Source organism: Ambystoma mexicanum, chromosome 14, assembly GCF_040938575.1.
Source record: "Ambystoma mexicanum isolate Mex_15411 chromosome 14, UKY_AmexF1_1, whole genome shotgun sequence".
Classification (NCBI taxonomy): domain Eukaryota; kingdom Metazoa; phylum Chordata; class Amphibia; order Caudata; family Ambystomatidae; genus Ambystoma; species Ambystoma mexicanum.
Window position 1 is genome coordinate 552,904,108 of NC_090940.1, and position 14,146 is coordinate 552,918,253.

Here is a 14,146-nt window from a genome sequence, read left to right on the forward strand (position 1 = left end):
GGCAAAATCTACAAATGTTTTGTTCTGGACTAATTAGTTTGCGTTTGGCTCTAACTTCCATAGTGGCCCAGAGGTTAAAACGAAGACGCATTATTCCTGTTCTATATTTGGGCGCTGGTGATCGTACCAGGTAAACTGGTAGTGTTTTGATTTTTTTTGGAGGGAAGCGTACCGTATCGCTGTCACGATACTTGGTGCTTGATTCGCATGTCTTAATCCAATCTGTTTGATGTATTTTAAATTTAGCTTTTTCGGGGTTCAGCAGTAATAAATCAAGTGAAACTTCTGCTTTCGTCATGATTTGGTATACTCTTGTTAGCCAGTCCGCAATATATCTGGATTTCTTTGATGCAAATATGTGACAGGAAAGCGTGTTTAGTAATACATTTTCATTATTTGACAACAAGCATTTCCCAAAGAGTGAACATATTCGCCAGTTATAGTGGGCTTCAAGAGAGGACAGACCAAGCTCGTATCTCAACCATGAAGTGGGAATGCATTGTGGAAGATGAAGGAGTGCACGCCAATATTTTGCTTCCCACTGATCGAATTTGAATGGAGAGTCTACAGGAAGAGTCTCCAAACCATATAATAATGTAGGGACAACTTTCTTGGTCCAATAATGCCATGCTGGAAGAATAGAGAATTTGCCAAATCTGTGCATGATAACCCGGGCTTGGGAGATAGAAGAAACTAGCTTGGACTCGAGCCTCTCCATCTGTCCATATGATTTTGGGAGTCCTTCAACAATCATACCTAGATAGCAATAGCTTGGAACAATACTTAGTGGGGCGCTACCTATGGCCCACACAAATGAGGCAGGGCCTGCACGCTTGGGTGAGTATTGCATGATATGGGTTTTGGACGTGTTAACTGACAATTCATTAGATTGCACATATTGGTGGAACGTGGCTAGGAGTCGCTGTAGCCCCACCTGGGTTCTGGATATAAGAACTAAGTCGTCTGCATACATAAGAGATTTAACTTCTCGATTACCTAGTCTAGGAGAATCGGAAGTGACAGCAGAAAATGCAAATTTAACATCGTGGATAAAGTAATTAAACACTGCTGAGGCTAGAGAGCAACCTTGTTTCAAACCACGGAAAGTCGGAATGCTATTTGTTAATAGACCATCTAGTGTGATGCGTACTCGGATCATCGTGTCATGGTGCAATAGATGTATGATATCATATAGAGTCGTTGGGCAGTTGTCTCGGGCAAGCTTATTTAGTAATAGGGGACGACTCACGGAATCAAAGGCTGCATGTAGATCGATGAAGGCCAGAAACACCTGTTGTTTTGTTTCTTGACACTGAGCTTTGATGGCATTCAAGGTCATAAGATTTATGTTAGTCCCCATTCCTGCCATAAAACCAGTTTGATTAGAATCCCTCAGTTTATTGTTGCCTGTCCAGGTGTTAAATTCAGCTAATACCAGTTTTGTAAAGATCTTCCCGGGTGCATCTAATAAAGCAATTGGCCGATAGTTGGCAGGTATTGACCGATCGCCTTTTTTAAAAATTGGTATTATGATAGATGCCTTCCATGAAGTTGGAATCATGCGATTGCGAATGATGTCGCAGAAGATCCTGAATAAGATCTTGGACCATATATCTGGAAGACATTTGAACATGTAGTTTGACAATCCATCTGGGCCTTCAGCTCTTGATGAGCTCAATTTTTTTATTATGTCATGGATGGCTTCAACTGAGATTTTTAAATTCCAGCTAGATGTCGGGGCCGGCGAATAGTTGTCGTGTTTATAACAAGGGTCGTCATATAATGTTGAAAAATGGTTAATCCACATGAGTTCAGACACCCCGTTTAGTTGAGCATCTGCTTGAAGATGACATGATTGATTGTTTAAAAGAGCCCACATGCCAGATGAATTTTTGTTCCTCATGGCATTACCCATAGCTTCGCTATCTTGTTGATATAACAGAGACTTATGACCACTAAGCCAATTTTTATATTGGCTTTTCGCAGATTTCAAAGCTTGCCATTTGTCGGCTTTAGATGAAAGTAGGATTTTTCTTTTGAGCGATCTGTATTCTATTTTTCGTTTACAGACTACCGGATCAAATGTGTGTAAATGTTTGATCCTATTTAGTTGTGGTATGTTTACAGTCTGGACAAATGCCCCTAATAGATTAATATATTCAATGCTGGTGCAATTGTCTGCCCCGGTCATTACAAGATCTTTAAACTGGTTCAAAGAGTTAGTAGTCCATTTAAGACGTGTACGGGATTTGTTCACTCCCACTGTGCCATGATAGTGCATGTGTCTGGTTGGAATTATGGAGTGCAACATACACTGTAGAGACAGGAGGCAGTGATCGCTTTTGGGATGGTCAATGATGTCAAGTGAGACTACCTGTTGAAAAAATTTAATGTCAACAAAGATGTAATCTATGATGCTATTTACAGGTCCTCTATGCCAAGTGTAGTGTGGGGGGACATCATTGTGGACTGAGCCATTCACCATATGATAATTGCGCTCCGCCATAATCTGTTCCCATTTGCGAACACCTTGGGTTTGTTCTCCCACCTTCAAGCAATTGAGGTTCAGATCGCCGAGTATGATGGTATACGTAATTGTTTTGTCCAGATGTATTAGGTCAAGCATATCATTTAAGCCTTCAAAGAACAACTCATCGGGCATACTGAGAGGATTACGATAAATATTTAGTAAGGCAAAGTTTGTGTCTTGATTGCAAATTCTCACAAGTTGAATGTGTGCACCCACAGAAGCCCATGGAGTAATTGAAAAGCCATATTTAATGTTGACAGCCACTATGAGTCCCGAGGATGGTCGACCTCCGGTCAATACTGCGGGAATTAGGGCAATTTCATAGCAATCCCATAACGGGGGGTTAATGAGCCATACCTCTTGTAGAGCGATGAGATGGTATGATAGTGACATCTCACTAAAAGAGTCATGAAGATGTTTATGCCCTCTTGTGTTCCAACTGGCCACAAGGAAAGGTTTTCGGATTTCGTCTTTTGGTGGTTAAAACCGAGAGTTTTCAGCTAGCCATGATGGTCTGGATTCAGTACGGGAGCCCTGATATATCTTAGGGGCCATAGCAGAAATATTTGAAGGCAGGTGAACGGAATCAGGATCCTCTGCCAGCAAGAACCCCATATTAAATAGAACCATTTTGTTACGCCATATTAATTGATGTACTATGCCCGATGGAATCCAGAGTCTGACTATTGATAGAGAAGTTTCAGAAATGAATTCAACTCTATCTATATCGTGTGAAGAAATGTTGCATAATTCCTCAGAGTCGCCAAAAATATTTAGGACGCTTTGTCGGTTTAGATCATATTTTTGGACATTGCCCTCCCTACATTTGAGGATTAAGGTGTGAAATTGTAATTGTCCTGAGTTCGATTGCCCAGTTGGCCAGCGCTTGTTGTTATTGCGCGGGAGCCCTTGTGCAGTAGAGGGCCTACTTTGACCAGGATTTCTTGTCACTTCGGATGCTAGATTTACAGGTGATTGATTCACATTCACATTCACATTATTTGGGTGTTCTGCTATACGTGTGGGGACACCTTGAGCCTGTGTGGATACGGAGACCACCTTTGCAGCAAGATATTCGTCTACGTGCTTTTTTAATTCATTTGTCAAGGACTGGATACTATTTTCATTGAGTTTATGTGTATCATTTGGCATGGGTGCAAACGTGACCGTCTTGGCCTGGTTTGAAAGCACAGGAGGAACTTGTACGGGAATAGGGATTTGCTGTGGAAAGAGGTTTGCAGGAAATGCGCCGGTACCACTCTTGATCGATGATTTGAGTGGAGTCTGGCCCTGTGCCTGCGCTGTATGTAAAATAGTCGAATTTTGAACAGGGATGTTTTTTTCGGAAATCAATGCAGTTATCGGAATTTTCTGTAGCACGCCCAATACTTGTACTAGTTGTGATAAGGGGGATAGGGGCTCAGGAGGAGTAACCATGATTGTATCATTAGAGAGGGGGGCTATAAAAGGCCCTACTACTTCTGTCTCTCTGTCATGTGCGGAAGCGGCAGTTTCTATTTCGCCTAACTCACCAGGTTCTGGAGCTATTTTCTTTTTGCTAAGTGCTTTAAAAAAGGTCGCTAATGTGTTTTTTTGATGTTTGTATCCAATCATATTTTTCGTTTTTTTTATTGATTGAGAGCTTTGTTTTTTGTTGTTCTTCTTTATTATTTTTTTTTTTGATTTCTCTACTAATGAGGGTTGCACAGCACTCAAACTTTGTGTGTCCAGTGGACTATCGCCTGTCGAAGCAGTTGAGCCTGGTGTTTTTGAAATCGGTAGCTTGCTTTGGACATGCATTATGGGCTCTAGGTCCTGGCGAATAATGCCTTGGATTAGAGGCAAGGGACAAGGAGTCAATACATGAGCAAGTGTTTCATTCTCTGAATTATTAGGCAATGTGACTAGTGACTGATCAAATTTATCGTTCTTGGTCTCTATTTTTGTAAGTTGTTGCATTGAGAGCCACTGCATCAAATTTTCAAACTGGGCAGATTGTTGATTTGCTTTGGTGTCTAGTGCTTCATAAAGTTTACACAGACTGAAAACAGCTGTGTTAATGGCAGTTAATGTGGGTTGTAACATGGAAAGGATTTGAATAGGGTTGTCAAGCGATTGCGGGTTATGGGTGCGGGGTGTTGGAAGGGCAAATGAATTGAGATAGGGAAGTGCATTGTCTGGGCGCAAGGCACTACTAACATCAGGGACACTACTGCAGCTCTTGGAATCAGTGTTAGCATGGCTTGAGTCAGATGTGCTTCCATGAATAGATATGATTTGGGGATCAGATGATAACGAGGAAAAGACAAGTGAAGGTATGGACATATTTGCATTGTGCGTTATGTGGCAGGATTTGGTGGATTCAAGCATTGTCCGATCAGAAATTGGGCGAGAAGCAGAGCGCCTCAGAGGAGTTTGTTGTGGGTTGCTAATTTTGCCAACTGTTATCGGGGAAGGTGTAGAAGTCATGCATGTAGAGATGTTAACAGGGGACTGTAATTGGGTCATGTTTGATTTGCCAGTTACATTGTCAAATGGGAAGCGACTATCTTTGAGCAAGTTTGCAGGGGTAACATTGGAGGCTGTAAAGAAGGCTTGAAGGGCCACTACCGAATTCATTTGCTTAGGTGATGAAGAATGTGGCTGTGGCATCATCGCCAAGGGAGCAATGGTTGGCATATTGGAAGTAAGCTTATAAGCGGTATATGAAGTCATGATAGAGGTGAATGTACTTGGATGCACAAATACCTCAGTGATTGGTCAAGATGTTAAAAATAGTATATACAGACCAACAAAGTGCCAGAGATGACTAGCCACTGTGCACTATACACTTAACGAGTTACGCTAAATACCTTTGTATTTGGTGCTGTGTTAAGCCAGAATCACAAATACTTACACTAGCGCACAGTTTCTTGTCAAGACTTGTGACAGCTATGTGTCAACTTAATCTACTAACCGTTAGCCTGGTTATTTCGCCACCATTCGCGCAACAGCCGCACAACAGTCAGTGGGCTTGACACCACCGGGCTTAACGCCGCGAGGGTGCCTGCAGGCGATTCAAATACACTTCCTGCCACGTGATGTGTCACGTGGGCGCTCGCGGGCTCCGCCTCCTCCTTGAGGCGAGTGCGACCGTAAGTCCAGCAAGAGTCCCCAGCGACTCGCAGTGCTGGCAGGTAAAGAGTCAGGCTTGTAGGCAAGCGTTCGCCTCAGAAACAATACTGGCAGGCTGTAATAGACGCCACTCGAGCGCCTGCAGGCGATTCAAATACACTTCCTGCCACGTGATGTGTCACGTGGGCGCTCGCGGGCTCCGCCTCCTCCTTGAGGCGAGTGCGACCGTAAGTCCAGCAAGAGTCCCCAGCGACTCGCAGTGCTGGCAGGTAAAGAGTCAGGCTTGTAGGCAAGCGTTCGCCTCAGAAACAATACTGGCAGGCTGTAATAGACGCCACTCGAGCGCCTGCAGGCGATTCAAATACACTTCCTGCCACGTGATGTGTCACGTGGGCGCTCGCGGGCTCCGCCTCCTCCTTGAGGCGAGTGCGACCGTAAGTCCAGCAAGAGTCCCCAGCGACTCGCAGTGCTGGCAGGTAAAGAGTCAGGCTTGTAGGCAAGCGTTCGCCTCAGAAACAATACTGGCAGGCTGTAATAGACGCCACTCGAGCGCCTGCAGGCGATTCAAATACACTTCCTGCCACGTGATGTGTCACGTGGGCGCTCGCGGGCTCCGCCTCCTCCTTGAGGCGAGTGCGACCGTAAGTCCAGCAAGAGTCCCCAGCGACTCGCAGTGCTGGCAGGTAAAGAGTCAGGCTTGTAGGCAAGCGTTCGCCTCAGAAACAATACTGGCAGGCTGTAATAGACGCCACTCGAGCGCCTGCAGGCGATTCAAATACACTTCCTGCCACGTGATGTGTCACGTGGGCGCTCGCGGGCTCCGCCTCCTCCTTGAGGCGAGTGCGACCGTAAGTCCAGCAAGAGTCCCCAGCGACTCGCAGTGCTGGCAGGTAAAGAGTCAGGCTTGTAGGCAAGCGTTCGCCTCAGAAACAATACTGGCAGGCTGTAATAGACGCCACTCGAGCGCCTGCAGGCGATTCAAATACACTTCCTGCCACGTGATGTGTCACGTGGGCGCTCGCGGGCTCCGCCTCCTCCTTGAGGCGAGTGCGACCGTAAGTCCAGCAAGAGTCCCCAGCGACTCGCAGTGCTGGCAGGTAAAGAGTCAGGCTTGTAAGCAAGCGTTCGCCTCAGAAACAATACTGGCAGGCTGTAATAGACCCACTAGTTCTCCTACCCACCCCTCTTGCTCCTGTCAGGGAGAGGGATAAGGGCAGGGCCTAGCTGGGAAGGAGACACGCATCAATCTTATAGCCCCTCGTTAGACCGACCACCTGCCACTGCACCCCCTCTAGTACTCCTACCCACCCCTCTTCCTCCAGTCAGGGAGAGGGATAAGGGCAGGGCCTCGCTGGGAAGAAGACACACCTGAATCTTACACCCCCTCGCTCGACCGACCACCTGCCACCTGCCACTGCACCCCCTCTAGTACTCCTACCCACCCCTCTTGCTCCTGTCAGGGAGAGGGATAAGGGCAGGGCCTTGCTGGGAAGGAGACGCGCATCAATCTTACAGCCCCTCGCTCGACCGACCACCTGCCACCTGCCACTGTACCCCCTCTAGTACTCCTACCCACCCCTCTTTCTCCAGTCAGGGAGAGGGATAAGGGCAGGGCCTAGCTGGGAAGGAGACACGCATCAATCTTACAGCCCCTCGCTCGACCGACCACCTGCCACTGCATCCCCTCCAGTACTCCTACCCACCCCTCTTCCTCCTGTCAGGGAGAGAGATAAGGGCAGGGCCTAGCTGGGAAGGAGACACGCATCAATCTTACAGCCCCTCGCTCGACCGACCACCTGCCACCTGCCACTCTACCCCCTCTAGTACTCCTACCCACCCCTCTTGCTACTGTCAGGGAGAGGGATAAGGGCAGGGCCTAGCTGGGAAGGAGACACACATCAATCTTACAGCCCCTCGCTCGACCGAGCACCTGACACCTGCCACTGCACCCCCTCTACTACTCCTATCCACCCCTCTTGCTACTGTCAGGGAGAGGGATATGGGCAGGGTCTAGCTGGGAAGGAGACACGCATCAATCTTAAAGCCCCTCGCTCGACCTGCCACCTGCCACTGCACCCCCTCTAGTACTCCTACCCACCCCTCTTGCTCCTGTCAGGGAGAGGGATAAGGGAAGGGCCTAGCTGGGAAGGAGACACGCATCAATCTTACAGCCCCTCGCTCGACCGACCACCTGACACCTGCCACTGCACCCCCTCTAGTACTCCTACCCACTCCTCTTGCTCCTGTCAGGGAGAGGGATAAGGGCAGGGCCTAGCTGGGAAGGAGGCACGCATCAATCTTACAGCCCCTCGTTCGACCGACCAACTGCCACTGCACCCCCTCTAGTACTCCTACCCACCCCTCTTCCTCCAGTCAGGGAGAGGGATAAGGGCAGGGCCTAGCTGGGAAGGAGACACGCATCAATCTTACACCCGCTCGCTCGACCTGCCACTGCACCCCCTCTAGTACTCCTACCCACCCCTCTTCCACCAGTCAGGGAGAGGGATAAGGGCAGGGCCTATATGGGAAGGAGACACGCATCAATCTTACAGCCCCTCGCTCGACCGACCACCTGCCACTGCACCCCTTCTAGTACTCCTACCCACCCCTCTTCCTCCTGTCAGGGAGAGGGATAAGGGCAGGGCCTAGCTGGGAAGGAGGCACGCATCAATCTTACAGCCCCTCGCGCGACCGACCACCTGCCACTGCACCCCCTCTAGTACTCCTACCCACCCCTCTTCCTCCTGTCAGGGAGAGGGATAAGGGCAGGGCCTAGCTGGGAAGGAGACACGCATCAATCTTAAAGCCCTTCGCTCGACCGACGACCTGCCACTGCACCCCCTCTAGTACTCTTACCCACCCCTCTTGCTACTGTCAGGGAGAGGGATAAGGGCAGGGCCTAGCTGGGAAGGAGACACACATCAGTCTTACAGCCCCTCGCTCGACTGACCACCTGCCACCTGCCACTGCACCCCCTCTAGTACCTGCCTCCTTTAACAAATCCCAGTCAATGCGTACATCTTCAAACGTATGTATGTCACATGTGTGGCCAACACTAGAAACTGCTGGCTGTGCCAGGTCATGCCGTCTCGAACCACCTGCCTGCTGTCACATGCATGCGCCATCTGGCGCTTTGAAGAATGCCGCTTCGCACTTACTGTAACTAGCGCCCTGATGCATCAGGATTTGATGCGCTGCTATAAATGGAAAAATAAATAATGTAACTGAAACAGAAGAGTTCCTGAAATGTACTATAACCAATCACGAGTTGATTTCTGAAAACGTACGTGAAGCGCACCACACTACTCAATTCCATATTGTGTTGCTAGGACCATATTTATGTGCGTTTTGTTAATTTTGTGAATTTACAGGGTCAATTTCAACGACACAGGAAGACATCGGTTAGTGCTGAGTAGCTGCCACAGATACGATGGCATACATCTGTTTTCTTTGAAAATGCTTACAAAAACGAAACATAAACCCAATTCTTTATCATTTGTAATTCACAATTGCTTTATCATTTTACCAAGATATGTATAAGTGTATATTTATATTTTTGTATAAAGTCTTTAGGTTGTTGACATGCCGACGTCCGAGCAGGCCATGTCATTCTTCAGTCATTCATTGATTAAAGGGAATAATACAGGAGATTGGAATTTCCTTGTGAGAAATATAACGAACAAAACATGTCAAACAGTGGAATAAGGGCAACTTGCTCTGGAGATCTGCCAGGTGATGTGCATTATTGAAAACATGTGTGGTAGTTGGAGGGGACAAAAAGAAACTATCCGTAGTAACGCAAAAAACAAGGGAACAATTTAAACGTTAATGAAAGAAATAAACAAAAAAGTGCTTCGACGTCTGTTTGGCACATTTTCCATCAGTTGGCGCGTGAAACCAGAACTAGCAACACACTAGTCCGCGAACGTGGCGTTGCACTTGGAACCATCCAGCGCTCCACAGGGCTGTAGAATGCATCCGCTGCTCCACAGTGTTGCACAGAGGCACGCTTGTCCCATCAGGCATTTCCATATGTGCTTCTTTTAACAGCTGGGACGGAGCGTGCAAGACATTAACCCCATGTGGAAATTCTAGGAATGCACACACATTATGTTGGTGCAGCACAGGCAGGATAACTGAACGCTACTGCAGAGCCCCAGTTATTTATTTATTTACTTATATACTTAGAATTCGTATAAAGCGCTACATGCCGGCAGGCCTCGGAGCGCTACAAAGAACACCAGCACTTACAAACACCAATTTAAATAAATAACACAACATAAGCAGAGAAAGCAGACAACCAAACAAACCAGTTCGGGGGGGGGGGGGGGTGAAGGCAAAAAACAGACATGATCAGTCTACACTTTCCAGACAAGGATTAAGGGCCTGATTAGCGGAACGTTTTCCTATGGGATTGCGCCATTATAAAACACTTGCATGAATCAGGCCCTAAGTGTCAACCTACCAATCTTAAATTAGAGGAACCCATGTATGAACGTTTAGAAAGTGGGGCGAGTTACTATTTCCACACCCCGCCAGCACGCAGTCCCCGTTCTTCTGAGAACACCAGCCATCGAGTTCTACTCTGCGCAGGAACTTTAGATCAGGACAGCACACTAACCCTGGCCCAGATCTTGCGCGGAGCCATGCGAGTACTTTATTTCGCTAGGCGTCTCGTGGTTCTTTCCCAGGAGGTCTCGCTACAATCACGATGATAAAGTTCCTATGGTCCAATACCAGATCTCTAATCTATCCGCCCTTTGGCAGTGACATATGATTTTTTCTTAAACGAAGACGCCACAGGTTGGCTGATTTAGCTGCAAGATTCATAGGACCTGGGGAGCTATCGGGATGAGAACTTACAAGGGAGTCAGCCGATGCAGGGGGTAGGACATGAATCTTTAACTGCTGGCTTCTTGAAGTGGGCGGGGCCACAGTGATTTAAGAGATGACCTTTGATTTTCTTTTTTTGTTGGGATTTTACATAAACCTTTATTGATGCACCAATGTTCCACTGCTACCAATTTAGAACCTCAGCTTCTGGAAAAACCACTTATTCTTGCCAGTCTTGTATCGTTCCTCAAATTACACTTTGGATTCACGTCTGGCTTTGCGTTTTAGAGCTGGGTCCCTGAAAACATCTTTGTTGACTACAGTTTTGTCAAGGGGAATATCGACTGAGTACCTGGTTGGCATCAGGTGGTTGTAGTTGCAAACCTTCACAAAAGCCTTAATCTTCAATCGCTTTGCAATCTTCTTCTTACCCATTGTAGCGGTTACCTTACGTGGGTAACGGTCAAAGCCAGCCACCAGGGCATGACTGTAAGGTCTGTCTGATGTGCCATCATCAATGTTCTTCACTATGACAGCTTTACGTCCAGAGTACCGACCAGCCAAGACCAGGACGACCTTTCCGGGTTTCATAAACTTACCAATTTTTGGTCTAAGTCGATGGCCGCCCTGAAAAGAAGCAAGAGATGACATTTGAGAGTCAATATCAGTACTCTTAGGAGGTCCAGGGTACACTATTACTTTTTGAAAGATTTTCAGGTTCATAGCCCCACAAGCTAGGGATGTATTTATTGGTAGAACCATATCTGGACACATTTTTGGCATGTCAGTGGCCTTGTCCATGGCGCCGTTAATACAATTCCGTTCTTTTAGTGCAAATTCTCTGCCTTCTGCGAGTACTAAAGACCAGTACTTCAGACAGACGGGACACCTTAGGAGATGACAGCGCAGCCATCAAATTTGAATTTAGGATCTCATCTTAAACAATATCAGAATGTAGAAGTATTGATTAAGAGTTTGATGATTTTTGGTGTTTTTAAAGCGTAGAAAAAAATACAAGGAAAACTACTGACACGGAGGGCACAGCCACTGTAAAAATCAGACACTGCAAAGAAAGAAAAGAAGCATAGTAAAACACTCTGCTAAACTAACAAGTGAGTGCCTGCAGGTCAGGCGGATCAGGTGGAGCTTTTAGCCCCTGCCCGCTGGGGCAGGCCGTGGAACCAGCTCGCCACCGTAGAGGAAACAGGACGCTCAAAGAACTGCGCAGCCAATCAGCAGTGGAAAGTTAGGAGTGCAGCAGCCAGCCGCCAATGAAGCGAAGACCTTCCACCGCTGGCCACAGGAACAGGAGCAGGATCCAAGCAGCATGGAGAAACACAGGCGCCGGGCCGTTTAGAAGAAAGGACCCACCAGGACCCACAAGACAGAGAAAAATACGTCAAGCCGCGCTGCGCTGCTGCTGCTTCCGACGCACTTGTGATCAGTTGCTATGAAATGTCTTACTCGCTGGCTCCTGTTAAAGTTGTCCCTGGCTCACATACATTAAAAGGGAGATTTATTTAGGGTGTGATTACCTTTTTCTATTTTTTGTGTAATTTTATAGTGCTGCGATTGTTATATTGCGGCAGCATGCCACCTGTGTGGGACTGCTGCCTTGGTTTCAATCTTGGCCATATACATGCTGGTACTGTACATCTGATGTCAGGCACATCGGGACTCCACTGTGTCAGCCTCGTCACTGCTCATTGTGTTGCCACTTTAAAGTATACTGATGGGCTACACAACCCTCTTGATAAGTGGAGGGATGCTTTCCGTGGTCTAGAAAATAAAACGTGTAAATAAAATACATTAATAAGATTCATCAGTGCCAGAAGGTACATCAGTGGCAGAACCAGACTTGGCAGATCAGGCTGATCCACATCCAGATGAGGTAGTGGCCAGACCAACCCAGGCCCTATCTATGGCACCATTTTATCCATTACTCCCAAGTGCCAAACCAGGATGATCCAGATGAGGTAGTGGCCAGACCAATCCAGGTCCTATCTATGATAATTTCCTGCATTCCTCCCAAGTGCCATACTAGGCTGATCTAGATGAGGCAGTGGCCAGACCAATCCAGGCGCTAACTATGGCACAATTCCCTCCATTCCTCCCCAGTGCCATACCAGGCTGATCCATATGAGGTAGTGGCCAGACCAATCCAGGCCCTATCTATGGCACCATTTCCTCTATTCCTCCCAGTGCCATACCAGGCTGATCCATATGAGGTAGTGGCCAGACCAATCCAAGCCCTATCTATGACACCATTTTCTCCATTCCTCCCCAGTGCCATACTAGGCTGATCTAGATGAGGCAGTGGCCAGACCAATCCAGGCGCTAACTATGGCACAATTCCCTCCATTCCTCCCCAGTGCCATACCAGGCTGATCCATATGAGGTAGTGGTCAGACCAATCCAGGCCCTATCTATGGCACCATTTCCTCTATTCCTCCCCAGTGCCATACCAGGCTGATCCATATGAGGTAGTGGCCAGACCAATCCAAGCCCTATCTATGACACCATTTCCTTCATTCCTCCCCAGTGCCATACCGGGCATCCAGCAGACCCCGAATGGACACAATAGGTGTCAAGGGCAAATCTTTATTTGAAAGCCATTAAAGAGGTGTAGCTGGAAGCTAAACTGTGGGAGATGACTTATGCAAAACATATGTATGACTCTGGCCCATGCAGGAAATGGGCACGAGAAAATTGAAAAATAGGGGGTGGATGCTGAAAGCATAACATCTGGTGCAGTGTATGAGATTGTCACTCTGTTATGCAGAAGGAATCCAGTGAGCCTGAATACGGATCTGCTGGTGGCAGTCCTACATTCTGAAAAGCGGGCCCATGCATGGGTGCTGGGTATGCACGGAACCTAGGGGCTCTGTTAGTGAGTGTGAAACTTGCAGGCAAGGACTGAGTAGAGCAGCTGCTTCCCGTGCCCTGCATGTAAAGGTAATGCATGAAAGCTGCTCAGCTGTTAGGCACATCGGAAATGGCCTTCTTGCCATCAGACCTTTCTACCTCATTTGCATCTAGCTAGAATATGGATGCTCTCTTTGCACAGGCACGGCAGGTACATTGATGCTGGTCTTGGGACAGCACAATATTGTCATCTTGCTCTAACAATACTCATCAAGCAGTACACCTGGCCCGCATACACACGGTCTCATGAATCATATTTGCCTGGGTTGCATTTTGGTGCAGTCCTAATTTTTGCCTTTGTAGTGAAGGCAAGCGTCCCCAGCCAGCACGATCCTCCCCGCAATGAGAGACAATGAAGGACTCTCCCAAGTCGGGAATAAGGCCAAGACAGAGTGCGGGTGAGCTTAAATGGGAGTTTATCAATCAGAATATGGCATGCAAAGAACTCTGCAAACTCTGAGAGGGCTCTGTCTGACAATAGCAAAGACAGGCGTATATATTTACAAAAAACGTCATAAGAACCTACATACTATAGGGGGCACAAGTTCAATGGGATTGGGTGGCGATGACTAACTATAGGTGCCGCTGCGATGTGGTTGGCCGTGGCTGGAGAACGTCACTGGTCAGCCTCGTGGGTTGGGCTGGGCCTGGCAGGTTGGCAGAGTTCATCCGGGCGGTGTTGTTGTGCCATCGCGGCCAGTGTCAGAGATGAATGTCTTTTCCTGACTTATTTGCCCTAGGCCA

General features: G+C 47.5%; 1 protein-coding gene across 1 annotated transcript; it reads right to left on the reverse strand.

Annotated features, from left to right (window-relative positions):
* Nucleotides 1-10,622: 10,622 nt before the first annotated feature.
* Nucleotides 10,623-11,108, reverse strand: LOC138527332 (large ribosomal subunit protein eL27-like). The gene has a single exon (XM_069638384.1). The coding sequence runs from the start codon at nucleotides 11,066-11,068 to the stop codon at nucleotides 10,730-10,732; it is 339 nt and encodes a 112-aa protein (XP_069494485.1). The 5' UTR covers nucleotides 11,069-11,108; the 3' UTR covers nucleotides 10,623-10,729.
* Nucleotides 11,109-14,146: the final 3,038 nt, after the last annotated feature.

Bases quoted from the DNA above. Each gene is read 5' to 3' on its own strand.
- LOC138527332 (XM_069638384.1), bottom strand. From the start codon at position 11,068: ATGAAACCCGGAAAGGTCGTCCTGGTCTTGGCTGGTCGGTACTCTGGA.